The 27,989-nt window shown below is 39.0% G+C and overlaps 1 protein-coding gene across 2 annotated transcripts; it reads right to left on the bottom strand.

Annotated features, from left to right (window-relative positions):
• Positions 1-888: 888 nt before the first annotated feature.
• Positions 889-26,629, bottom strand: LOC120947489 (EH domain-containing protein 3). Of its 2 annotated transcripts, XM_040362852.2 has the most exons (4): positions 24,922-26,629; positions 11,165-11,221; positions 3,578-3,748; positions 889-3,264 (listed from the first exon to the last, which is right to left on the bottom strand). In XM_040362852.2, the coding sequence occupies exons 1-4, from the start codon at positions 26,144-26,146 to the stop codon at positions 3,056-3,058; spliced, it is 1,662 nt and encodes a 553-aa protein (XP_040218786.1). In that variant the 5' UTR covers positions 26,147-26,629; the 3' UTR covers positions 889-3,055. The 2 variants fall into 2 exon arrangements, with proteins under 2 accessions (XP_040218786.1, XP_040218787.1); XM_040362853.2 differs by lacking the exon at positions 11,165-11,221 and having other exon boundaries at positions 24,922-26,627.
• Positions 26,630-27,989: the final 1,360 nt, after the last annotated feature.

Raw genomic sequence — 27,989 nt, 5'->3', positions numbered from 1 at the left:
ATCAAAACTACCACATTTACAGTCGGTGAAAAAACAGCCGAAACAATGCAACAAAAATCAGCAATGCGTCCTCTCCTGGTGCCTATGGATACTCACCACGCTTCGCCGGTTATTATTCTGAAGTCATTCTTTCAGCAACGTTCAAGGCCGTAACATTGGACGACCGAAAGCAGTGAACATAAAAATATACGATACTGTTGTCGTTTTGTTATGAATCATTTCTTTTAACTACATTTGCTTATCGAAGCGTGCCGTGCGCAGCGGAACCTCTCCAGGGCTTGGCCGTTTCTCTGTGTCGATCAGCGTGTGCTTTGATGTTGTTACATTGCACTAGTCATTGTGCTTTATTTTTTTTTTATATAGATCAGCGGCAATGTATAGATCTTCTATGCTGTACATACATTCACTTTAGCTGTCTGTGTTTGGTACTTATGATATTTTGTGCACACGTTTTTACGCCGAAAAACGCATGCATACACGCAAAAACACAGACACAGAGAGTTGATGATTGAATGATCGACCAAGAAGAAACGGGTGATTTCGTTCTATATACACATTTTTGAGACGCAAAACACCCAGGTATCGTCCTTTAGCAATCTCATTCTTACCAATTTTAACACAATTTGCTCCTTTGTTCGTCACATCGTATGTTCGTTATATTTTTCCCATAACTTTTTTCACGCGCATTTTTCCTACAAATACAAATACCATAAAAATGCTATGCATTCCGCTTGTAAATGTGTATCAATACATGATTTGTTTTGTGTATATATGTGTATATCCGGTTCCGCGAAAATCCTTTGATTTCGGTAATTATAGTCTTTGTTTTCTATCTTTAGATGAAGTAAATTGCGTTAGGCCAAACTTTGTGTAGTAACAAATTCTGCATGTAGTTCAAAAGGGGGCTTTTTATTTTAGGCATATTTGCAGTTTGAAATGAAAATTTAGCAGACATAATAAGTCGATCAATCCGGTCAATAAAATCACTCCCACATTTCTGTAATGAACTTTTTAGCTTCCACTAGATGCCACCAGTAGTTAGAAACAATCAATACAATTGAAATAATAAATTATTCAAATCTTGTCGCTCCTATTTTTAAACTAAATGCGGACGTTGCATACCCATTTCTGTTAACCAGCTCTAAACAAACCCTAAGCGAGACGACCAATGCCAAAGTAATTTTAGGTTACAATGAGAGCAAGTGGTTCCGGCTCAGCTGTGCTTGAAATCGTTCGAGAGAGTACGAATTTTCTGTCTATCAACAGACCGACAGCTATCGTTGGTAGTTCGCATTACTATTCCTCCTTCGCCATTCCGGCATTCAACACTATCACGCATAAATTATGCAATTCGGGGTAAAGAAAAGAAGCGATAGCACTTGATGGAGTACTTCTGCTGCTGCACGAACCTGCAATCAAATTTGAAGCGAACATTCAAAGGCTTCACAGCGAGGCTTGAGATGTCAACAAAACGACTTCACTTTTTGTTACAACAGAAGCCACTTACTCTATGGCCAGGGCAATATTGCAACAGAAAGTGAGCAGCGAACGATACAAGAGCAACTTAACCCTTTTTACTCGTCTGAGATAAGCACGACGATCACGAGACTGTTGATTCATACGGAATCATCGTCGTTACGGATTAAACAAACAACACTGTCACGAATTCAACTAGTTATTGTTTTGTTTGACAAATGAACACCAAACGCTGGAAATATAAATACATAGTAAAAACACCAAAACACCAACCACTCTGTTTCTGAACATTTTTTTCTGACCAGTTCGCGCCTAAGGATTCAACATATTGTACGTATTCTGTATGATATCTTCAATCCTACATAACCACGTCACACCACCTTCTGTTGTTCTCTACACTACGTTCGTGGTAGATGTGATTAAATGTTTTTAACTTTCATAATCAATAACATACATGCAGCTTGCCGTATCTTCTGCAGCGCAAATTAAAAAAAATCAACAAACCACTTTTAATTTAATTTCATTCCTTCCAATTTTCCACTACAAACAACATAATGTTTTCTTTACTATTATTGCACACCTCGACAAACTATACTGCCAAAACAATAGTACAATCATCGCGTAATAAATGACAATATAAACAAAAGCACCTAATAAATGAAAGTATTGATTGTATTCGTTCTCTCTATCGGGTTTTATAATCGTTTCACTTCGTTCTAATTTGCGCGGCAAGTTTTTTTGTTTTGTTCGCTACATACAACATGTATGTATGTGTGTTAATGTAAAAATGTATTTGTTTGGCTAAATTTCGTTACAGTTTGCTTCACTAACTAAGTGTATAAATAATAAATTATCGCCTAAAAGGATAAGGCCTCACAGTGCAAGAAACGATGTTTTGTTGTAAGCGTGTGTTTTTTTTTTTTGGTTTTTGGCGATTTTTTTTTTGTTAAATTTGCTATTTGCTCACTACGCATCGAAACAAAACGCTTGTAATTTTCTTGGCAGCATTATGTTGTTTTTGTTTTGTTCGAAGATAATAGTAAAAATTAGCATTTTTTTATATAAACCCAGTTTGCACCATGACTGAAATTGGCCGTCATTGTGTGGACAACACACAAACATTACAAGCAAAACACAAAGAAAAACGCCTGCTTCCTCTGTTGCTTTCAGTTGCTCCATCAACGTTTCCGCTTCCTGAAAACGTGAAGAGTAACCGGTTGAACGAACCCCAGGGAAGAGAAACTTTGAGGATTGATTGGTCGCCAAAAACAAGACCAAAACGTACCAACACACATTTGGGGAAAAGAAAGGTCAAGCAATAACCAAAAGATGATACACAAAGTGTACATGCGTGAACAAACTCTCGGGTGAATGTCAGAGTTGACGGGTCGGTCTAACGGATAAGCAATATTTGAGGCGTCCTTCCACTGAGGGCAGTGGACAAGAAAGTAAATAGGGAGAAAGATTAACAATCAAGCTAGTAGTTTAGCCGTCACATACACACACACACACAAACAATAACGCGAATCACTATACGGCCTGCTGGTATTCTTGGTCCGGAAGCTAACAATACCTAATTCTAGTCCACCCGCCGCTTGGACGGTGGGACCAGATGAAGTGGCAAAGCAGTGGGCAGCTCATTGCCGTCCATTTTGACGTTGATTAAATGCATTGCCAAAGCAAACTCTTCGATGTCCAGGAAGCCATCCTGATCGTAATCCGAGAGCTTCCAAATCTTACTCAGGACGTTGTTTGGTAGCTTCGATTTGATCAGCTCCGACTTGGCCGCTGCAGATGGCGGATGGGGTAAAGGACGTTCAGCAAGGTAAGTACCGGCAGTTTATCACAGTAAAGCACCATCAAGAACAGCGGCGAATCAGTTCCAAAAACAGACATTAATGTTCGCGTACCAGAAGAAAAGAAAGGCAGAAATCAGAAATCATTAGTAAATGCTATTCTCGATCCATCCATCGTCTGATTAATCGATTCACAGACTAACACGCACAAGGAAAAACAATTTCGCACAGGTTCTGATTGAGATTGGAGACGAACTAAGCTGACAAAGATATTTAACCTGGCTGAAGATGATAATGATACTTACCGGCACCGGAAATTTTTCCATCAACCGGTCCAAGCGACTCAAAGATAGGATCCGTTCGGGCACGATCACGATTGCATATCCAATCGACCTCACCATACCCGGCATCGATTCCTTCGCCCTTCCGGTATCCGAATGGTGAAACGACATCTTCCACACCGTCGAAAGCGCCTCCTAAACGTCATGCCGTGTTCGAAGAAAGTTATATCACGACACAGATTGTCGGGCAATGACGAGAGAAAAGGTAGAGAGAGAGAGAGAGAGAGAGAGAGAAAAGGTAGAGAGAGAGAGAAAACACATATACATTTAGAAGATCCGAAAATCAAACACATCTAGCACTAACAAACGCGGAAATGGAAAACGGAGATGTTGTTCAACTTTCAGCATTTTCAAATTTAACATATTTCTATATTGTTGAATGCTACCTCTAACAATTGTCACTCGTTTTTTTATATTCTCACTTATTGCCTAGACGAAGCAACGCATCTCCCAGGCACCACACCACCATACCCTTGAACATTTCGAGCACATTTTAACACTGAAACATGACAATATACCACACTATTGGACAAACTGTTCCCATAAACGATGACAAACAAGCTTTAAACCACCAGAAGGACAAGACCAGCCTAACAAATGATTCGATTGTACCGATTTTAATGATAAGATGTGTTTTGTTCTTTTACATAATCCCAACCACCAATCCACATAGCACAAGCACCATTATAAGTGAACAATAAAATGGACACAGCAAATGAAAGCACTTTACTTTAGGCAAAACTGCATGTAAGTCCCACAAATGGCAGAAGATTTACGATTCCAATTTAGTGTAATAGAAACCCCCTGTTTTTCGTAGTACTACTGTACGTATAGTAAACAATATAAAAATTATATAATAAGCTGAATAAAAACAACTGTTACGCACGCGATTCTAAATTTCTTTTTTTACCAATCTAATCGTAGTAACCATTGTTTATCCTTCCAAGTCAAAATAAGATGTTTCTGGAAACACGAATTATCCCGTCCGAACGGATGTTCGGGTAAACTTGGGAGGAAAATTTTAGTATAAAAGTAGGCCATATTTTGAATAAAGCAGGATTCAAACGCAGAAGCTCTTGGAGTAAAGAGGTTTAATTCTAAACATCCGAAATAGGACAGAGCCCCTGGATTTCCGAGCCAAACACCCCCTTCCGTCTGCATAGGCTTCCCAACCTTGGATCAGAAGCAACTAGCGGGAAGGACTGGTTAGTAGGCAAAGTATCAAATACTCTGTCCACTCTGCTGCTGTTTGTTTCTCCTCCGTTACAACCCTGCAACTCTTGCTGAGGGCCAAACCTTCGCGTGGCCTGCCGGAGAAGCTCGGTTCGTAACATTTGGTGGCTCCAGAGAGGAAGAAGATTTCGCGGAAAATTACGATTTCGAAACTATCGGTTCTTGAAAGACGGAAGAAGATTTAACAGAAAATTTCTTTTTCGAAGCTATCGGTTCCTGTGAGAATTTTCTCTACGAAGCATTCGATCTAGAAGTCTGTTGTGTCGGAGACATAATTTTTTCTGCTTGTCGAAAGGGATCTGTGTATTCTTTGCTGCACAGATATACTAACTTTCAACAATGGCGAGCAGAAGATTATATTTTGTTGAAAATGAGCAAGGTGCTTGTCGCTTGTGCACCAAGCCAGATGACATTGATGATATGGTACGCTGCGATGAATGCGACCGTTGGTTTCACGCTTCATGCGTAAAGGTGATACGATTGCCCGATGAAGATGAAGAATTTGTTTGCGTGAAATGCAGAAACGATAGGGCGGAGTATATGGAAATTTCGCAATCAACAAATCAGGATACAACCCTAAAGGCACTAATTGAAGCGTTGAAAATGAGTGGTTTGACCTCATCAACTCATATCAAGCGCATGACCCTCAATAGTTTGCCAAATTTTAATGGTACTTCAAAAGATTGGCCGAAGTTCAAACGTGCCTTTGAAGAAACCACTGAGGAAGGAAGTTTCAGCAATGTAGAAAACTTAAATCGTTTACAACATGCTTTGAAAGGAGAAGCAGAAAGATGTGTTCGTCGATTGTTTCTCGAACCAGACAACGTTCCAATCATTATGAAGAAATTAGAAGAACAGTTCGGGAGACCAGAACAAGTGTATCAAGATTTACTTGGAGAAGTATTGAAGGTTAGAGTCGAGAACCAGATGAAGATACCGGATCTGTCAGATGCTTTGGAAGACATGATCATCAACCTCAAAGCCATTAAAAAAGAGGGATACCTTCAAGACCATCGTTTAGTGGATGAATTAATTTTTAAATTTTCGACCGATAAACAATTGAAATGGATCGAATTTAAGTCTAGCCTTGAGAAAAAGAACAAAATACCAACACTTGAACATTTTAGTGAATGGCTTTATCCGATAGCAGAAAATATCAGAAAATTGCCGAAAAGGAATGAAAGATTTCGACAACCTTTAAACTTTCATCGTCCTCAATTTTCGCCAAATCAACAACGTCCAGCGGAAATAAACAACAATCGTCCGATGAATCGTCCACCACAACCTCATAATTCTCGCCCGACGAACACACAAACAAGACCATTCAATACACGTGTGCGGAACGTTCAACGATTTTTCCAGCCATGTCCATGTTGTCAGGGTTCTCACGCACTATATCGATGTGAACGTTTTAAGAATATTCCGGTACATGAAAGGCTAGAAATAGTGGTAAACAGCCAGCAGTGTCAAGCATGTTTGACATCGAATAATCATAGCCAGAACAATTGCAATGCGGCTAGAGAATGCGGTATTCAAGGATGCAGAGAAACCCATCATCAGTTACTGCACACTGGAGACACAGTTCGGATGAATTACCATCAAACAATTCAAAATGTCTACTACCAGATTGTTCCAGTGGTGTTGCGAAACAATAATCACACATTAGAAACGTACGCATTTTTAGATGCCGGGTCATCTTTAACACTCATCGAAGAGAATACGGCAAATAAATTGCACTTAAACGGTGTAACCGATCCATTAACCCTAACATGGACACAAAACCTATCGGTGCAGGAAAACTGTAGCAGAAGAGTGAGCTGCATGATCAAAGGAGTGAACGAGAAAAAAGAACATTTACTTAATGGTATACGGACTGTGAAAAATCTACAACTGCCAAGTCAAACGCTATCTGGCAGCATATTAGCAGCACGTTATCCGCATCTTAAAGGCATCAAGCTATCCGACTACCAGAAAGCTCGTCCAACTGTGCTGATTGGATTAAACCACAGTCATCTTTTAATGCCGCTTGGTCGAAAGATGGGACGACCGGAAGAACCAATGGCGATTAAAACCAAACTTGGATGGTTGATTTTTGGCATCGACAAAATATGTCTATCAGAAACAAATCACTTAATGATTCACAAGAGCGAGGATTTGATGACTGAAATGATGCGACGATATTTTTCCACCGAAGAGTTTGGCGTTAAACCGGTGAAAACAGTAAAATCTCAAGCATTAGAGAGAGCGGAGACCATCATCGAGAAAACACTGAAGAAAACGGATGGTAGATACGAAGTAGGCTTGCTATGGAGAGATGATGACGTCATATTGCCGAACAGCTATAGCAACGCGCTCCGTCGCCTAGCAACGCAAGAGAGACAGCTAGCAAAGGACCCTGGTTTGAAAAATTGGCTGTGCAAAACATTTGAAGAGTACCAGCAGAAAGGATACATACGCAAGCTTACGAAAGAAGAATTTAAACGGCATTCACAAAAAATATTTTACATTCCTCACTTTGTGGTAGTAAACAAAAATAAGCCGATACCAAAGCCGAGGTTAGTATTTGACGCAGCAGCAAAAGTCAACGGCGTTTCACTAAATTCACTATTATTAACTGGTCCAGACGAGATGGCATCTTTATTTGGAGTGCTTCTTCGATTCCGTGAAGGACCCATCTGTGTGTGTGGTGACATCAAGGAGATGTTTCACCAAGTGAAAATTCGGAAGGAAGATCAAGATGCGCAGCGAATTTTATGGCGTGACGGCGATAGTACCAGAACACCAGATACTTACGTCATGCAGGTTATGACATTCGGAGCAACTTGCTCACCGGCATGTGCGCAGGTAGTGAAAAATCGCAATGCGGAAGCGAATAGTGAAATGTACCCGTTAGCACTTGAACCAATTCGAAACCAGCATTACGTGGATGATTACCTCGATAGTTTCTTTTCCATGGAAAAGGCGATTAAAACGGTGACTGAGGTGATTCAGGTTCACGAAAATGGTGGATTCCATATAAGAAACTTCATCTCGAATAAGCGAGAGTTGATGGAAGCTATTCCTCAAGAACGACATCAGGTGAAGGCTATCGTCGATATAAAGGAAAAAGATTCGTGTGTCGAGAAGATCCTGGGTGTCCAGTGGAACACACAATTAGATTGCTTCGGGTACAAGGTAGATGTTGGACGGATAAATCTGGAAAAGAAGCCAACCAAAAGAGAAGCTTTGAGCTTCGTAATGAGTGCATATGATCCACTTGGCCTCATTAGTCACATAACCATCCAGGGACGTATTCTAATGCAATCTATCAACGCCGCAACAAATGATTGGGATACGCAGATTCCTGATAGTTTGCATGGAAAATGGATCGAATGGCTTAAAATGATCACCAGCGTTAAAGATTTAGCCATCCCAAGACCAATTGTTGCTTCAATTATGAATCCAGTTGAAATCCACACATTTGTAGACGCTTCACAGGAAGCATTTGCTGCAGCCGTATATGCAAGAAGCAATTTCAATGGTTGCTTTGTCGTACGACTAGTTGCAGCAAAGTCTAGAGTGGCTCCAACGAAGGCTTTGTCAATACCAAAACTCGAGCTACAAGCAGCAGTTTTAGGAGCCAGATTGACTGCTAGTGTAATTAAAGAGCTTCGATTAAAGATTAGTCGTACAATATTCTGGAGTGATTCGAAAACTGTTCTTGCGTGGATTAACAGCGAACATAGAAAGTATGAAGTTTTCGTATCGCATCGTGTAAGTGAAATATTGGACACAACCAGTGCCAACCAGTGGAGATGGGTATCCACAAAGGATAATCCAGCCGATATTGCCACGAAAATCACCAGCAATTCGTGGACATGGTACAATGGCCCACAGTTTTTACAAGAGCATGAACGTGACTGGCCTGGAGTACATGAAGTAGCTGTGGAACAGCACCTCGTTACCGTGCACAAAGAAACAATTGCTCCAGAATACTATTTTTCATCGTGGGACAAATTGCTGAAGCACCAAACAGTTATGAAAAAATACGTCGATTTCTTGAAGAACCGGAGCAATTTTTCTCGAACCATATCGTACAGGGACATGGAAACGGCTAAACTCTCATTACTGCGAAAAGCTCAGTGGGAAGGTTTTCCTGAAGAGATGGAAGCTCTCGAAAAAGGAAAGGAGATTTCGAACAAAAGCAGCATTCGAACACTAGTACCGTTTCTAGATGAAAAAGGAATATTAAGATCAAGAGGCCGTCTAGAAAATGCATCATGCTTGCCATACAGCGCGCGTTTGCCAATTATCTTACCCCAAAGGTCACGTGTTGTGAAACTTCTCGTTCGAGACTACCACGAGAAATATATGCACCAGGCAGATAATGTTGTAATAGGAGTTTTAAGACAAAATTACTGGATTATCAATCTACGAACAGTCTTAAAAAATGTGAAAAGTTGCTGCCAAAGATGTATTTTGAACACCGCTGCTCCTAAAGCACCTCTCATGGCACCGCTTCCAACATATAGAACGCATCCATACAATCCTCCATTTCTACATACAGGAGTAGATTACTTTGGTCCTCTAGATGTGACCGTTAAGCGCTCTACTGAGAAACGGTGGGGAGCGATATTTACCTGTATGAGCACAAGAGCTGTACACCTGGAATTAGCAGAGAAACTGGACACCGATAGTTTCATGGTGTGTTTGAATAACTTCCTTCATCGCCGCGGAAAGATAACACATCTGTACAGTGACAACGGTACAAATTTTGTTGGCGCAGAAAAAGAATTAAAGAAAATTGTCGAAGATATCGATCTAAGAATGGGACGTGAGGCTGCACTAAAATATAAAATAGAATGGAAGTTCAACCCGCCTGCAGCACCGCACTTCGGAGGTTCCTGGGAACGTCTGATTCAAAACATAAAGAAAGCATTGCGACATATGGTTACTGAATGGAAGACGCGGCACCCAACACCAGAAACTTTAAGAGCGACTTTAATTCAGATCGAATCCATTTTAAATTCGCGACCTTTAACACATTTGCCGCTAACGTCAGAAGAAGAAGAGGTTCTTACACCATTCCATTTCTTAATTGGTAGAGGTGTAGATTCCTTACCAGCACCTACTGAAACATCGCAAGTGGATCGGCAACAATTTAGATTGGCACAGCACAATGCCAAAACATTCTGGGATCGATGGAAAAAGGAATACCTGCCTACTTTGATCAAACGAAATAAGTGGACGTGCAAGGTAGAACCCATCAAGGTTAATGATATAGTGATCATCACGAATGATAACGCTCCACCTGGACAATGGCTTAAAGGAAGAATAGTAGAGACTGCAACAGCACCAGATGGACAAGTTAGATCAGTGTCGGTCAAAACAGTCCAAGGTGTAATAAAACGACCAGCAGTGAAAGTTGCAGTCATAGACGTGAAGCAGAAAGAGCATTTGCTGTTTGTGAAGAAGCCTCCGCATTCACCAACAAAAAGAAAAGTGCTATCCGAAGAAAATTTGCAGAAAGTCCCGCCAAAGAAACGTATGATAGCTCCATGCAATTGGGCTCCGAAACTTGTACAACAGTTGAAAAACGAAGATGATGTATGAATCGCGGCCAATATAGCATAATCCATTGGGATGAATTATGGTGGGGAGAATGTTACGCACGCGATTCTAAATTTCTTTTTTTACCAATCTAATCGTAGTAACCATTGTTTATCCTTCCAAGTCAAAATAAGATGTTTCTGGAAACACGAATTATCCCGTCCGAACGGATGTTCGGGTAAACTTGGGAGGAAAATTTTAGTATAAAAGTAGGCCATATTTTGAATAAAGCAGGATTCAAACGCAGAAGCTCTTGGAGTAAAGAGGTTTAATTCTAAACATCCGAAATAGGATAGAGACCCTGGATTTCCGAGCCAAACACCCCCTTCCGTCTGCATAGGCTTCCCAACCTTGGATCAGAAGCAACTAGCGGGAAGGACTGGTTAGTAGGCAAAGTATCAAATACTCTGTCCACTCTGCTGCTGTTTGTTTCTCCTCCGTTACAACCCTGCAACTCTTGCTGAGGGCCAAACCTTCGCGTGGCCTGCCGGAGAAGCTCGGTTCGTAACAACAACAGTAAAACAATAATAATAACACAAATATTTTGATAAAGATAAAATTAAAAGTAAACATTTTTATGTCGATATACATGTGCAGATATTTTTATTTTTTAAGCAAACGCACATGAATGAAACCGTAAAACTGGCACAATATATTACAGAACATTTAAGCGAGTAGAATGGAGTTCAGTGAATATTACATTAGTGGAGAGAAAAAAATCATTCGAACCTTTCAGTAGAAGATGGTCCAAAAAGTTGGTTTCCATTGCCGTCCCGTTGCTTTGTCCTAGAAGCCAACGTATTTAAAAGATGGATTTTAAGTAACACTATCGCTAATGAAGAGAAATGGAAATGATGATAACAGAAAAAAGAACGATTCTTCTGTTACGTACATCGATTCTTTTTCAATCTTCTGAATTTGAAATTCCCTTTCTTCTACATTCCTTAACATTGACTAAGCAGTATGACACAGAAGAGATGCATGTATAGATGTTCTTATTAGTTCCTAAAATATGAACATCTATCAGCAAGCCAGTTCGATTTCACTTGCCATATCCTTCAGTGTGCCCGTGCTCTAAAGATACTAAGGTTTGTCACTTAACAGAAGGTTTGTCACATAACAGAAGGTTTGTAATAACAAATTAGATAAACGGAAAATGTATATGACATAATTTTGGCGTACTGGAATACCATATGACCTCAAAACAACGGGAACATGTGCAGAACACACCGAACAGAGAGCCATGCATCGCATCAAATTTTAAAATGCACATTTTGACAAATGTTTGAACATTTTTTTGTACGTAACACTGTTTTGTGTTGTTGGGACAATCAGTTTTAAACTCGTCTAATTCGAGAAGGAAAAAATCAGCATATTCGGATATTAAAGAAATTATTTTAAAATCTTTGACTTAAAGATCTTTATAGTATTATATTTGTCATACAGATTAAACTAATACGTAATAACCATTTTTAAGTAAGTAAGTAGGTAAGTAACACTACACTAATAATAAACACAAAAAGGAGGAGATTGGAATTCAACATTTGAAATGCATATGAACTTTTCGTTATACATACATAAATTTGGCTAATTAATTAAGTTATTTAAAGATTTTATTATTCAAAAGCACAAACTATTTAATGCAAACCGAAATTTGCTAGATTTTCCGTTATAATTTCGAAAAAATCTACAATTATACGTACGACTGAACCTATCAGCACGCTTAATCAAGAACGCCAAAGAAAATACTAAGGTTCAGATAAAAACTGAGTAAGTATTATATAAAGTTTAGCATTTAGCCTTGTTAAAAGTTTATGAAAGATCGTAATTTCAAAATTTTACAACTACCCATTTGATTATCTTCTCATTTCCAAATAATTAACATTCCGTGTTAATACTGTTGACGACCAAATAGCTAATTTCGAACCAAATATCAACATAAGTTTACGGCCTCATAATTGAAGTAAATTAGCGATAAGGATGAAATTGTGTCTATCAAAGGTAATGTTGATAATAAAGGAAATATTAATAAATAAACGCCGAGGACCGTAATCATAGCATTTGAAACGATTGTGAATGGAAATAGTATCCTCTTTCTTGTTATGTTTTCTATGGTACAGTAAACCGATAAGATATTAAAACATATTTTTTCTTCCATGATACTTTCCATCGACTGTTGCATAACAATGACATACATAAAGTGTTGATTATCTTGTAGTAAATTTATGAGAGTGTAAGCATAAAAATCACATTTGAAATACGATTAAGTATAAATAAATCAAACAGCGACTTTCTCCGGCATTTGCTAGTCTTAGGCTGGTGCAAATAAATTCAGAGAGACAATGTCGTGCGTGCGACGATTCAAAAAGTAGCTCAATTTTGATAACACAGCTACTAGTCACGCGCAAAAATTCTCAACTTCATCCGGAACAGTCAAATTATGCATCTTGTTTTCAAGCTAGATTAATGCCAAACTCAAAAAAATAAAGCTAAAGGGTCCATCAATTGCATAACGCTTAAATAACTAATTTAAGACCTCCTCTCCCGCTATTGTAACAAACTGTAACGTTGAAAGAAAACACCACTCAAACATTTTGTAAATGATTGTGCTTCCCCCCATAAAATTCGATTTTGTACAATAATATATACTTATTGTACAAATCGTATTTTTTTGTGAGTCATCCCTATTTTAACTTTATTGTGCAAAAGTCACATTTTCATAATTGAAACGAGATTTTTACTTTTACATTATTAAAAGTGGCTCCATATAGAAAAGAAATTCAAAAAAAATCTGATAATCGGATCCTCAGCGTCGTTTGCAATGTTCTTACATCACAATCATCAGAAAAGTAATCAATCTATCTATCTTCCTGGTTCCTCCATAAATATGTTAACCTTTTTCAGAGATGTTTTTTTCTATTGCTTTAGATATTGCATCATCATACATTTGGCTGTTCTATTTAACATAATATGTGATGCTTAATATATTATATGCACCTCTTATAAATTACAAACAAAAACGATACTGTTACCTTCCCTACCCTCTATCAACGTTACGTAATTAATGGATGACGCCTACTAAACTCATTATAACTTATTTTGTCTATGTTTATAAACAAAAATAGATAGGCTGAATTGATTAAATGAGCAACTTCAATCAACGCGATGTGTGATTTATCATATCATCGAAAACCTGCACGACATTGTGGCGCTCTACATATATTAGCAGGGTAAGTAGGATCATCCTATATAAAATTCGTAACTACTATTTAGTGTTGATAATTTTGTGTCAATTTTACATAATTTCACTTAACTCGCGCATTCACCATTTCAAAGATCTACAAGCCTAAGAAATGTTGTCAATTTCGCAGATTCCTTCTGTTGGTGATATGTTCTAATGGAAAACCACCGACAACAGGGCACAATTTTTACAAGGCAGGCCTTCTATAAAATAATCGAAAGAAGCGAAACGTTTTCCTACATCACACGCGTGATATCTCTGCTGTTAATGTCGTATTAGTGGTTTCTACTTGATTCATGCAAAATAGCTCGGCACGGTTCGACGAGTAGAGAGGAAAATGCCCCAAAACGTAACACCACAGCCATGAAGGTTTGCTTAAACGTGTGGCGTGCAATGAATAAGACACCCATTACCTAACGAGGGACAAAGATCTCACTCCATCCATTACCATTGGCACTCTTCTATAAGATTCTTCTTTGCGTACGCGCACGAGATACGCATGGAAAAGAAGCCTTTGCGAAAATTACCAATCAATCACGTGCGTGCAGCGTTCCACCAGTAACAGAACAGTCACGCCGTTGTGTTTCTCCCAAGACCTTTAGAGCTACGCATCGTTCCTGTCTAGGCGTCGAACGGTTTGATTTTTATTGCAATAGAATGTTCTCAAGAGAATGACAAAAAAAACGAACGAAATTGCTCTTGTCGGTTTCAGGTACTTTTGGAACATAAGAACATACACTGATGTTCATTCTCTTTTTTTATTTCATTGTACTATGTATGTTCAATTAATCGTGTAAAACCTGTTCTATCCGCTTTTAAAATAAAACCAAGCGTTCCACAAACGATGGTATCAACTGCAAGACTCCTTTTCTATATGGTTCTTCTCCATTTTCGAATTAAAGTTGATTTCAAATTGCATTGGTCATTTTGGATTGATTAGAAATCACGAATCTATTTCAACCAATTCTACAGAAGAAGGAACGTTTCTGACACATTCTTTAATTTTTGTTAGCAAGTGACAATGAATATCATCATTTCCCGGAGCACAGAATAATAGATTAATGAATCGACTAATGAAAACAGAAAAAAGTTTAATGTAACATGTTATGTAACAACACACAGAATGCAGCAAAATCCAATTCAATCAACAATCAAATCAACAGACATAAGTTTATTCAACACAACAAAAAATTCAATGAAAACTTAAACCTTCATCTACTGTTTTTATAGTACAATTTAAAAAATGGCCAAGGTTCTATACTTAGTTACAGTTAAGTTAGAAAGCCAATTAAATGAACCCAATTTGTTTGTAAAACTTTTGAGCAAAGCGTTTCCAATCACATTTGACACCAGCTTGGTTGAACGGTCACGTATTACGATGTTTCGTAATTCCATGGCATCATGCGGGTGTCCAAAAACTTGAATATTAAACTTTTACATTCATTTTCTACTCCTTTCATATCGATAATCACCAAATGCAGGTACATAGTAGACCCGAAGCACACGATACCTGGTATATAAGGATTCAGATAAAAATGGTTTTCTAAATACAAAAGCTAAATTATAATTATCAAGTTAAATTGATATTTAACCAAATTTGGAAAACCATTATCAAAAGCAAAAAAGTGCAGTTTTCTATTTTAATCTAAAATAATAATTGATGATAGAAGAATGACAATGAACAGACATAGACTGTAATCAAAAATCTGATAACAGAAAATTCATACAAGCCCACTTCGGTGAATACTTCAACATCAAGATTCCCGCTGAGCAACAAAAGCAGGCAGAAAACACGACAAACAAATCATCACAGTGCGAAACTAACGACTCTACTATGTCCCCACTATTACTGAAGAAGGACAGACAGATGGACAGACAGACAGACGCCACCATGCTACCAGAAGAACTTCAAAAACACATTCACACATCACAAGACAACTGAGCAATGGACACGTACAGTTTGTCCTGCAGTAAACAACACGAGCTTGCATCCTTTAACCCCAACTGAGTCAGGTCATCGTGTGTGGGCGCACTGGCAAATACAATCTCTAGGAACACACGGAGCAAAGGCAAAAGCTTCCTGGAGGAATGAATGAGGTTAGATTTTTTTTACAATAAAAGCAAAATAAAATAACTATAAAAGGTGCGGACGGTGAGCATGCAGTCAACAGCATGCCCGCAATGTACCGCTGTGAAATGAACACCGACTGGTAGCAGATACAGAAGCTAACGGCTAAAACAATATTCGCACGGTACTGACTGCTCGGTACGACAAAAATGTTTTCTTAGTACGGCCTCTACTCAGCAGAGAACTGTTTGCTTTAGCTAGACACGCCCGAATTCGGACCATCGCGGACAATGCTGGAAGATTCATTGGACGGTCAAACTTCATCAGCATGCAAACAGCATATCCACCTACCGGGCAGCTTTTGTGGCGACCGTTGGTGTGCTGCTGGTGTGGGGGTCAGCCTAGCAGACTCGTTGATGGGGAAAATTGAAAAATTACCCCCCTGCCGATGACGGCCGTAGTGTACTACAGCTTTTGTCAGCTTTTGAGGTTTCCCGAAATTTGGCTTTCTACTCTTTGTTGGCCTTGGCCGCACCTACGCAGCACCGAGATGAACTTCCTTCTCCGGTGGGATTCGCGGCTGGAAAAGTTGCCACCCCAGTGCGAAAAATGGAGCCTGAATAAGTGAAGGTACGAACGAAATGATGGGTGTAACGAGGCCGGGTAAAGTAATGATATATTATGAGAAAAGGTAATGTACACATACACCGGCACTGGCACACTGTGCTGAATAATTAATACCGCAAAACCTGTCCTCCATTTTCCAAGACAATCGCAGAGAAGATGATGCAAAACGTATCACTGGTAACTGGCTGATGGCAGTCCCATTTAAATATCCCCTATCCTCCTCATTACCATTAATTCTGGCCATAGTCGCGATGACAATCCCTCCTCATTTCCCTGTGCCACTACCCACAGCAGCATCCGGCAGACATTTCCGGATCCGGGGGCCATTGCGCTAATGTGGAGTGTTTATGTAATTTAAGACAAACACTCTCCGTGATATCTCGCCTTCGCCTGTTGCCAGAGTAAAGAAAGCACAGGCAACAACAATCCAGCTAAAAGAAAGAAAAAAAAAACAAAACAGACCAAGACCAACGAGAGCAAAATATGCGCTGGAAGCAATTTACTTTATAGGAGTATGCACCCAAATAAGGGAATCATACCATGGATGACAGTTTTACACTACGAGCGGGAAGAGACATATTATGCACGAACATGCGGCATCCGACCTCGAACGTAGCAGTACATGTGTTGAGGATATCATGCCCTGCTGTTACAGGTTTTGGGACAAAAAATATTCTTTCTTATGCATTTTTTGTGTGCACTTCAAATATGCTGCTTTTAGAAAAATAACTTCCTGTCGAACAAAACTAAACAATATGCTCAATATACCTTCCTTTCATTATACCAGTCATTGCAACTAATTTGCAACGTATTTTTTTTAATTTAATTTATAAAGTTGTACATGGCTTTTTAATTTGTGAGTTCCATAAATTGTCACACCTCGCAACTACGGGTCGCTTAGAAATGTGCTTAATGTTCTTCTTCTTCTATACCGTCGTAACGCCCTACGCGGACATGCCGGCCTATACAGGCTTTCGAGACTTAATTCATTACCACGTAGCCGGATAGTCAATTCTAGGCTTGAACCCATGACGGGCATGTTATTGAGTCATTCTAGTTGACGACTGTACCACGGGACCGCCCCGTGCATAATGTATAAAAGTTAAATATCACCATGCCAATTTTCAAAACTACAATAAAGTCTTTATGTTTTTATGCATTGTCAGATATTAACGTAATTAAATTGGATCAGGTTAAAAAATAATGAATACTGTCATAGGTATATTCTTGCAATTCTTGCAATGTAAACAAATTCCCAAACACATGGTCCGATAAATTGCCGGTACCTTGGTACAGTATTTATCATGCACGACTTAGAAATATGCCCGTCATAGGTTCTAGCCCAGGATGGACCCGACTATCCAATAGTCAACTAAAAAACCCCCAAATACAGGCGCCAAAATAAATCACCGTAGAAAATTTTGAACAACGAATCCATCGAATCATTTCTATGCTTTCTTTTTATTCATTGTTGTGTATTACTTAGTATTATTCTAACTTTTGTTGAAGTTTAGTTTTGCAACAAATTAAACACCACGCGCTTATTCATAATCGCCAAGTGGGATTTACACCATGCTTTCAGGAACTTAACATTATCAAAATCCCTGGGGCATTACAAAACCTCTCGGTGAAACATGCCATGACGATCCCTAGCCAATAATAGCAGCAGTAGAAGTAAAGTTCGATTATTATATTTACTGGTGGGTTCCTTTTTCCTAATCAAGCATTCGCTTTACTGTTTTATTTGTTCATGCACAGACCGATTCCTTTCCCATTAGAAATGTGTAACGGCTAAATTTACGGGTCGCTTGATATGTCCCGACCGGCAGGACTCGGCGTTAGGCCCGGGTACGAACTTAGCCATTATTTTCTGTCACTCTGCAGCATACAAATCAAACGCCTTACGGTTCGCATCCGAGCAGTACAAAAAAGTTTCGACAATTGTAAAAGGTACGATAAACGGAATGAACAAAAAAGGCATCCCCGTCAGCATATCCATCCAATAACCTACCATTTTGACAAAACCCCGTCTCCCGGGGTTTACTTCCCGCTTTCGTGACAACAAACACGATAAGATATCATAACGACGGTTGACATTGGTTTGTAGGGACCCTTGAATAGGGCAAACAGAAACATACAGACACAAAAGAAAACAAAATAAAATATAAAGATTTCCTAGTAAGGTTAACGGCGGCCGCAGTGAAGTAAAACCAAAAATATTAAAGTTAAAGTGTAGATTTAAAAAGAAATTTGCTATCGAGGAAGAGAATAACGTACGTGCCAGCCAGTGCTACATTTCAGGATGGGAAAACGTTAGTGGGAACTAAGCTGACGAGAATATATACCACCATACAACATCTGACACACGTACTGTGAATCTAACAGGGACGGATATACATTTATTTATTTATTTATTCGTTTATTCACGGAGCACTAGCCATATTTTGTTGACTCTAACGCAAAATTTCAATCCGCCAGGATGGGGATCTTGAGGATTGTTATAATTACACTTATACATACTTGTACATTATTTACACTTACATATTCTTGTTAAGGTTTATAACATATTAACAAATGCTAAATTTAGTTAATTCCGCATACATTGCATGCAGATATTAAGTAATAATAAGTGAACAAAATCATTCAGCTGTTTATGTAAAACACAATTTGCATCTGCTGTCCAAGTAGCGATCATACTCACGGTTAATAAACTACCACAACCTGCACCAACAATTTGATAAAGCTATTTCAAGTTTTTTTTTTTCGCTCCAAAAGCAGCCCTCTTCAATGGCACCCTGAATCGTGTACGCGTGCACCAAAATCCATCGTTATTTTTTATATCCATTCTTCTAGCTTCTTGCCCTTTATCACAGCAACTGAGACACTTGACACAAGCACCATTAAAGCGCCACGCATGATCCCTATGATGTCGTTGAATGCTGACGATTTGGGATAGACAGTAAAAGCAAAATCCACTCGATTGGCATTATACCACGCTGCCCGTACCTAGTGAATGTTTTTGTTTGGTTTTCTGTGATTTCCCAGATTGTTGTGTAAATCCCTTTTGTTACAGTAATAGGATACACATAAACTGTAATTCGACTGCACTATTGTTTATGTTGGAATGGATGTAACAAAATTTGACAAAAAAAAAGCTATTTGGCAACTTTAACTTAAGGTTGAGAACATTAACTAACGGGATACTGTACTTAATGATAAATAATCAAAATTAGTTATGAACTCGCACGACTAAACAACATGGCCGCCGTGTGTACAAGCATCGCATGGAACATCCCCCGTAGCAAGGAATGACTATTTGGCTGCATGATACTTAAAAACAGGTATGTAAAACTGGTGTCCCTCGAGCCGCATGCACTCCCTTGTGTGCGACTCGAAGCGCTATACGAAGTTATGATTAATCCAATCTATATTTGAAATTGAACGCCTTAATCATCGATATGCGACGAAGATATTTCGGCCCCTAATGGATTTTTAGTAGAGTTGTGCGTCAAGTACCAGAACTGTACGATTCACTCAATTCATCTTAAATAACGAACGATCTACGTTCATCTAATCAACGTTCATCGATTCTTTATAAATCATAATGCACTGAGTTGATCACCAAAATAACGTTCTAAATAACGCCGCCAAAATAACGAACGTTATAGTACGCCAGAACGTTAATTTCCTCCATACAAATATGAACGTGAACCGTATGACCAGGACGTTCACGAAAAGAACGACCTATCCGATGGAAAAAAGAACGTCCTAGTACGCTAGGTCGTTCATTCCCGCCATACAAATATTAACGTGAACCGTAATACCAGGACCATGTAATGAACGTCCTACCCGTCGAAATGAAGAACGTCCTAGTACGCCAGGTCGTTCATTTTCCCCATACAAATATGAACGTGAACCGTATGACCAGGACATTCACGAAAAGAACAACCTATCCGTCGAAATAAAGAACGTCCTAGTACGCTAGGTCGTTCATTCCCGCCATACAAATATGAATGTTAACCGTAATACCAGTACGTTCATGAAAAGAACGTCCTACCAATCGTAATAAGGATCTTCCTGGTCGGCCTAATAATTTTCAAGATGCAAAACAATTTACAATTTGCAAAACAATAAAACAATTTACCATAATTTCTCCAACTGAAATGAACGAATGAATCGCGATTCACGTTCAGTTCATCTGAATGAAAGAACTAGTACGTTCACGTTCATGGAAATGAACCGAATTGCCCAAGCCTAATTTTTAGATGAACAAGTGGCAAATGAGTTTGACACATCTGTTTAATAAGACTCAAATACCTGTATGGGCCGGCTAGACCGTGTAGATCGTTACGCCACATAGAAAAAATAAGAATCAACATGAGTATACAAAACATCCGTGAATAAATAAACGAACATCTATAATATGATGAGCACAACGAAATTCAAACGTTCATTAAGTAGGATTAGTTCAAATGAAAAGAAAGAAAAAAATAAATCAAAAGGTGATGAAAATTGTTTCTTGTGAAGGCAAGTAATTCCTGTAACCTAGTAGAGTTTAAAGTTTTAAACAGTGAATAGTTAACTTAAATAACTTATCCAGCGCTACAATTGCTTTGCGGTTTTGCCCTGTCTCAGGAGTGTCCGAAACCGCTCACCGTCTCGCGCCTTCTTTAGCCAATCCTTAATGGCCTCCATGCCATCTTGCCTTTTCAAGTTGGGTCTATCACGGTCTGACCGTTCTTGTACACGGCCTAAACGTATTTTAAAGACTTGGTCGTCCGTTTCCATACGTATTACATGGCCAACCTACCGGAGCCTTGATGCTCCGTTATATTGGCTCATCTATTGTCCTACCAAACATACGGGGCAAAAAATCCTTCTGAGCATCTTCCTTTCGAATGATTAAAATAAAGAATTTTGCATAAACGCTTCAACAATTTTACAATTATTCGATCTATTCGATTCGAATAACACCAGAGTAAGCATCATTAACGAAGGTGCGTATGATGTGCAACATTTCAAAGAAAACTAAGCGTGACTAACAACGATTTTAAAACCAAAGTGCATGATTCACTTCCACATTGTTATCGATACTATATGACGTATATACCGGTTACGGGTATACTTGTTTGTAAGCCCAATCAATTGATTCTGCAATACTCTTCAAGGTACTCTAGCTTCCACTACATGATGCTTCACCTCATGTTTACTTTCTCCATTAATCATCTCGAATCAACATCAACTCAAATATCGCGTTTATCAGCGACTCAAATATGTTTACAGTGTGAGATGCTTTTATTGAATATGGTGCTTTTAGTTACTAAATTAATCTAATTAAGGTAAGAATTAAGACAGAGCTAAGACAGAGTAAAGACAGAAATTCATATTATTTTAATGGGTCATGGGAGAAATCAATAAATTTTACTTTAGGTATTGTAGAAATAGAATACTTTGTATCATAAATAAAGAACCTCGTTCCTTAGGGACCGACTGTACATGTTTTGTGTGACACGCATGCTGATGAGAATGAAAAATGACACATTTTGGGGTTTACCTATTGCATAGTAGAAATAAACGCTAATGCAGAAAATGTTCAGAAGAATAATACATTTGATATATCATTTTTGTCATAGCTAGCCACTATACTAAAAATAACACTAAAACTCCGATAATACTATCCACGATTTTATTAAGCAAACCGTCGATATTAATTCTACCAAGTGTCACAGCGGGAGAGGCAACTTTGCATGGAGTGTTTTGCACCGCTGGTATTCGGATAAGTCATTTTGTACACACTTTTTGAAATATCAACTTTGTTAACACATTTCAAAGCCAGAATGTTGCGAGTTTCTTCGTCTTCGTCTTCTTTTTCTTTGGTACAACACCGTTGTCGGTCAAGGCCTGGATGTACCACTAGTGGGATTGGCTTGGAAATCGCCTATTGATTACCCATAGCCGGATTGCTACAGGCAGTACAGTACAGTAAGGCGACTCAGTCAATTCGGAGCTAGAACCTACGTCGGACATGTTGTTAAGTCGTACGAGTTCACGGCTGTACTACGAGACAAGTTTATCACGAGACGAGTATCAGGAATAAAACTCTTACTCCGCGGACATTCAAAAAGCAAGTATGAAGGGCAGTAAATATAACATATCGAAGGGAAAACCCAATGACTACCACGGACGTTTTGGCATAAGAAAGGTTAGCAATGGAACAATTCCTATCTGGACCTGCAGTAGGCGATAATTTAATGCTTAAATAGGTGCTAAAATTACCGTATATTATAAAGATGCAAGAAGAATAAACTTGTCCATATGTAAAATGTCTAATAGTCGCTTGCTTGCTAGTTTTTGTTTCTTTTTGAAACTCCTAATGGTTACGATTTGGTCCAGTCCCATTATAGAGTCGTCAACTCGCATGCCCGTCAAGGGTAGTAGAAATGCATTATACAAAAAAAGCAAAGTTGTAGATCACAGCGTGCACAGATGTGCATTCTAGCAACAGTGCACTAGTAAATAAATGCGAAGGGCATGAGCAGAGCTCAATCTAGAGTTCTTGGAGCAATTATTATCAATAAAAATAAATAATGTTAACAAAATAGATAAAATGATAAAAAGAACACAACTGCTCTCGCTTCACATTAATACAATGAATACTTTTCACGATGCACGCAACTATTGAATGCTAGTTGCTGATATGTCTTATCGGCCTTATGAATATCAATAAAACAAGACATCATGCACTGGATAATATGCGACTGAGTGTTACTAGTATTTTATTAGTATATAAAGAAATACAAATAGTAATTTCTATCATTTTCCAGACTTTTGTTATCAGACTTTTTTTAAAAAACCTTATATATCAGAAAAATCAGTGTTCTGTACTTATTGATTCAATATGTAAAACACTAAAAAGCATTAAATACTAATAGCAACAAACAATGTTTTAGATAATCCAGATAATAAAAAAAGATAATGAATTAAAGATAAAGATAATAAACAAACACTCCAACACTGCATCAGTCATGTTCTACTAGATATAAAAACATCAACTACATATGAAATGTTGAGACAATATATGTTCAATTGTTGAAGGCGGTATGCACAGATGGACCTTGCGCTCACCGAGCAATTTATGATAAACTGCTAACGAATGTGCGCCACTTTCGAGTGTTGTCCATGGGCTCGCGAAATTCTTCTTTGCTCTCTTGTCAGCCTTTAGCAATGATCAAGAAGTGCCAGGTCCTACTTCCATGCATCAATGATAAATCACCAGTGCAGTTAACCATGAACGAGCCAGAGAGCTAGCAGTATAGCGGAATGGAGGCGGATGATCTAAGTATTGCTCTCTTTTGACTTATGTATCCACTGCATTCCGGAGTTAAACGGAATCGCAAATGGAGCAAAACATAACAAGTGGTGGTGGTACGGTCATCGTGGAAAATACTAACCAATAAATAAGTCCAACCATGCACGATGTCGCACAGCTGCCGTACAATGCTAATTGTGGCCCAACGATCTTGCCAGCGGCATATATGCTAGTATGAAATTAACATCATCGCTCTAATCGTCTACGATAGACCGATCGTAGCATCACCGAGGGGTAACTAGAAGAAGGAAGTTAACACAGTTGCTGCCACAATAATGTCATAAAAGAGCAATGCGATCGACAAACATTTAAAGTGTGTAATACCCATGAAGTAAAAAAGCAGCGACAATAATAAAATAAGAACAGAATAATGTATCAGAAGTAGAATCAAACAATGCATCAATGCTCGTTTATCTGGTTATCGGTAAAGCCAAACAAGTCAGTCTAATGGTGATGTACTGTCGGTAGTGCATAACCAACCCTTTGCTAGAAAATTTTAACACGAAATACAATGACATGTAAGAAGAATGATGGCTACTGGAAATAGATCTACTACTCATAAACAAGTTAAGTCATATAATGTCTTCAAGTGGATTTGTCCCTCAAGTGCAGTCCATGGAAAATGGAATGAAGCAAATGCTATGAAACATAGAACTGATACTCTACAGATATGTCTACCATTTACCTACTCTTTAGCTGATATGGACTTCGGGCACAAATGAAAAAGCGGACGACACCGTTGTAGATTATTTGAAATGAATAAATTGTAACAGCTATGGCTTGGACCGGTTCTACATTTACTGACTCGATATGGCAAAATGGCGAAATGGCCAGCTAGTTGAGTAATAATGTAAACATTCACGCATAAAGTAGGTTAAGTTTTAACGAGTGCTTGCTACACTGTGCAACTTTATCAGTGTAGAACGACACATTGGCCTCGCAGCTCGACAAAGGGTTAATATGTTGTCTACTATCAAAATTGTTCGTGTCCTGGCAACCATGTGTTGCAAGCAACAAACCAAATCTGTGTTGCCTCAAACAGACCAGCTAAAGATTAGATAAAACGGAACGAACTTCGTCATACCGTGGGTTCGCGTACAACGCCCATCCATAACGTCAAGTGGATTGCGTAACTACGCTGCGTTTCTGAAACTTATGTATAAGCGATTGAAAGTACCAACCTTTAACAAGCGGTTCCGAAACCAACTGCATCTCTTCCTGCGGAATCATGCTCATAAGACGGGCAATGTCCACGGCAAGCATACGGTCCACGACCTCGATAAGTGGCATTTTTAGCGAATGGAACTTGGTAAAGTCCTGATTGGCGAGTACTTCTTGCATTTTCTTGATATCAGGCAAATCTCCAATCGAAACCTGATGCTCCCGGCAGACGCGATCGTAGATAGTGCCGAGATTTTTTATCAGCTCCTTTTTCTTACTATCCTTGCCGAAAATTTGAGGCATTTCTTTCCGAAGCTCTGAAATGAGGTAGGCGTGGACCTTTGCTAGTCGAGCACGTTTGATAAGATCGTTCAGTTTACGCAACGCCGCATTTCGCGGCAGCGATTGCAAATCGCGGAAAAGATCTTGCTCCTCATCCTCGAACAGTCGCCGGTTGACGTCGTACCGCAGTGGCTGGTCCCAGAAGGAGCCAATGTAGACTCTTGCCACCTCGGGCGTTTGCAGTACCTTGCCGAGAGACCACATTAGAGCGCCGTACACGCGCATCAGCTGTTGATGATCGATCATGTCCGCCTTGTTTAGCACGATCCGTATCTTATCGTCATGTCCTCGCAGTGCTTCGATTGATCGCCTAAATTCATCCGAAATGTCCAGCTTGTGGGCATCGAAGAGCAGGATAATACGATCTACGCGTTCCGCAAACCATTCCAACACTCCAGTGAAATCGTAACCTCGGTCCACGCGCTGCTTTTCACCAGACAGAATACCGGGCGTGTCCACGATTGAAATGGCTCGTAGTACGGGGGACGGTACGTGGGAACACTGGAAACGGTTGAGGAAAGCGTTGCCATACTTTTCTAGCGGCCGGAACTGTTTCTTCGGATCGACAACAAGCGCATTTCCCGGTATCATGCCCTCCTTGTCATCGTACATGACAGCTATGAAACGGTCAGTTGTTGGTTCCGGTCCAATCCTAATGCCCGGAAAATCACGTTCCAATAGATACCGGATGAAGGTGGTTTTACCAGTCGAATACTGACCAACCAGCAGGATCATCGGTTTCGCATCGAAATCCGAATCCTCCAGCTTCGGCGAGTGAAAGTCATGGAAGTTGTAATGCTCCTCCAGCGGTAACAATTTACTGCGATAAATTTTTTTCAGCTCTCCTAAAACATTTTCCACCACCTCCTCCGTTTTCGTTTCTCTTTTCAACCAACTGAACATGTTGCTTGGTGTAAGCGGAAAACTCAGTTATTCCTGTGAGTCACTTTCTACCGTGATAAAAATGCACTATGACTCATTCAGCAGTTCGCAGATCGGTGAATTATTTGATGAACTTTACATACACTTGTGACCGGTTGAGTACGATAATGTACGTATTCGCTGTTCCTAACGTGTTTCTTTACAAAATCATACAGAAATGCGATTTCACTTCGGGAATAATTATAGCAATGAGTAATGAGGCGCTGGCGAGACGTATGCCTTATCTACGAAATAGGCGTATTAAACTTCTGAAAGGAACTAAGGAAAGCTAAATCAATTGAACGAAAGATACTAATCGAGCCTTTATCTAACGAAGGCACTATAAAACACTGCAAGAATTCGTACGATCAAAACGGTAAACTTGGAGCCGAGGTGTAAGCAATTTGCAGTTTGGCTACGGAAAAAAGAAATCCAGACACATCACATTTGTCAAGTTTCGAAACAAGAAGGAGAAGAAGAAACGAAACACAAATGTCAGAAAAGACAATTGTTCGCCACAGACCAAGGTGGTTAAAGAAAAATCCGAAAAAATTACCCTATATGAGCGACCGCTGTGTTGCAGCAAGGTGTATGTATTTACTAGGTGATTTTTGCCGATTTTTCCGGGCGCTAGCTATCATTCGCAATTATATACAGGTATTCCCCGATATACGCTATTAATGCGGACCGGAGGCAATCGCGTATCTCGAATAATAGCGAAAGTCGAATATCGCGTAAGTTCGAGCTTTACGGTCAAATAATAGCTAATTTTCGTATAATTTTGCCTGAAGTGGAAGGTTCAAGCCACTAAATTAGTAATTTAATCCGATTTCAACTGAAGATTTCAATTTTATTCCTTTTGAAATGGTTTTTAATGGTTTTTAAAGAAAAATTATTTTACAATTGACATTCGATGTGTCAAATTAGTACATTTTGCTCAAAGAACTGTGAAATTTAAAACATGTATCGGAGGAATACCTCCCAAATAGCCAGCTCGAACTCCATAGCTGATTTGGGGAAAAATGATGATTTAACGAAAAATCGTCCCTATACTATCTAACCCGGTATTCTAATCTCACTTGCTGCAGTGCTGGTGGTCTCCATTGGAGTTTAGTATTTAAACAATCGTATTTTAAAATGCATGAGTCGTTTGCCGTCTGCTAAACGAAGTCTTTTTATATTCTGTTTAGGTTGTGACCTTGTGCCGTTCAGAACCCGTTTAGTAGTCGTTTAGTGGATTTGTGGCACTTGGGATGCGATTGTATGGAAAACCGGTTTTTGAAAAAATCACAAGAATCTCATGGCTTGTTGAGAAAGTTTGATTTTTTTTTTGTATGGAGAACCGTGCCCACTAAAAAGCAAATATTCAATAGTTGGCAGAGAATCAAAGTTCAACCCGTGAGTTCATCCTGTATATTCCTCTTTGGATCAAATTCCAAATTTACGAAAAAGTTTACGCTTCATGTGATAAGAGTGCGATAAAAATCAACCTTCGAAAAATGTGCATCTTGGCCTAATCAAATACGGTCGTATGTCGGGGGTCGCCTGTATTTAAGAAAAAATGGACAACTGACATGTGCTTGGTGCAGTGTGATTTGTTTATACCTATGGGTACATTCTCCAAGACACTATTTGATCAATTTCGAATGAAATATATCTTACAAACCGTCCTAAAAACTTACTTAAGTTCGTTTAAAAACATAGAGCTGCAAATAATAAACGTTATTGTTACACTGGAATGTTAAACTGTTGTATAAAAATAGGATTAATAAAACAATTTTTTGGACGAACTAATCGTTAGTTTTCGTCATGTCATATGTCATAT

The sequence above is a fragment of the Anopheles coluzzii genome, chromosome 2 (genome assembly GCF_943734685.1).
Source record: "Anopheles coluzzii chromosome 2, AcolN3, whole genome shotgun sequence".
Lineage (NCBI taxonomy): Eukaryota > Metazoa > Arthropoda > Insecta > Diptera > Culicidae > Anopheles > Anopheles coluzzii.
Note: the sequence above shows the minus strand (reverse complement) of the source record. Positions and strands in the feature narration are given on the sequence as shown.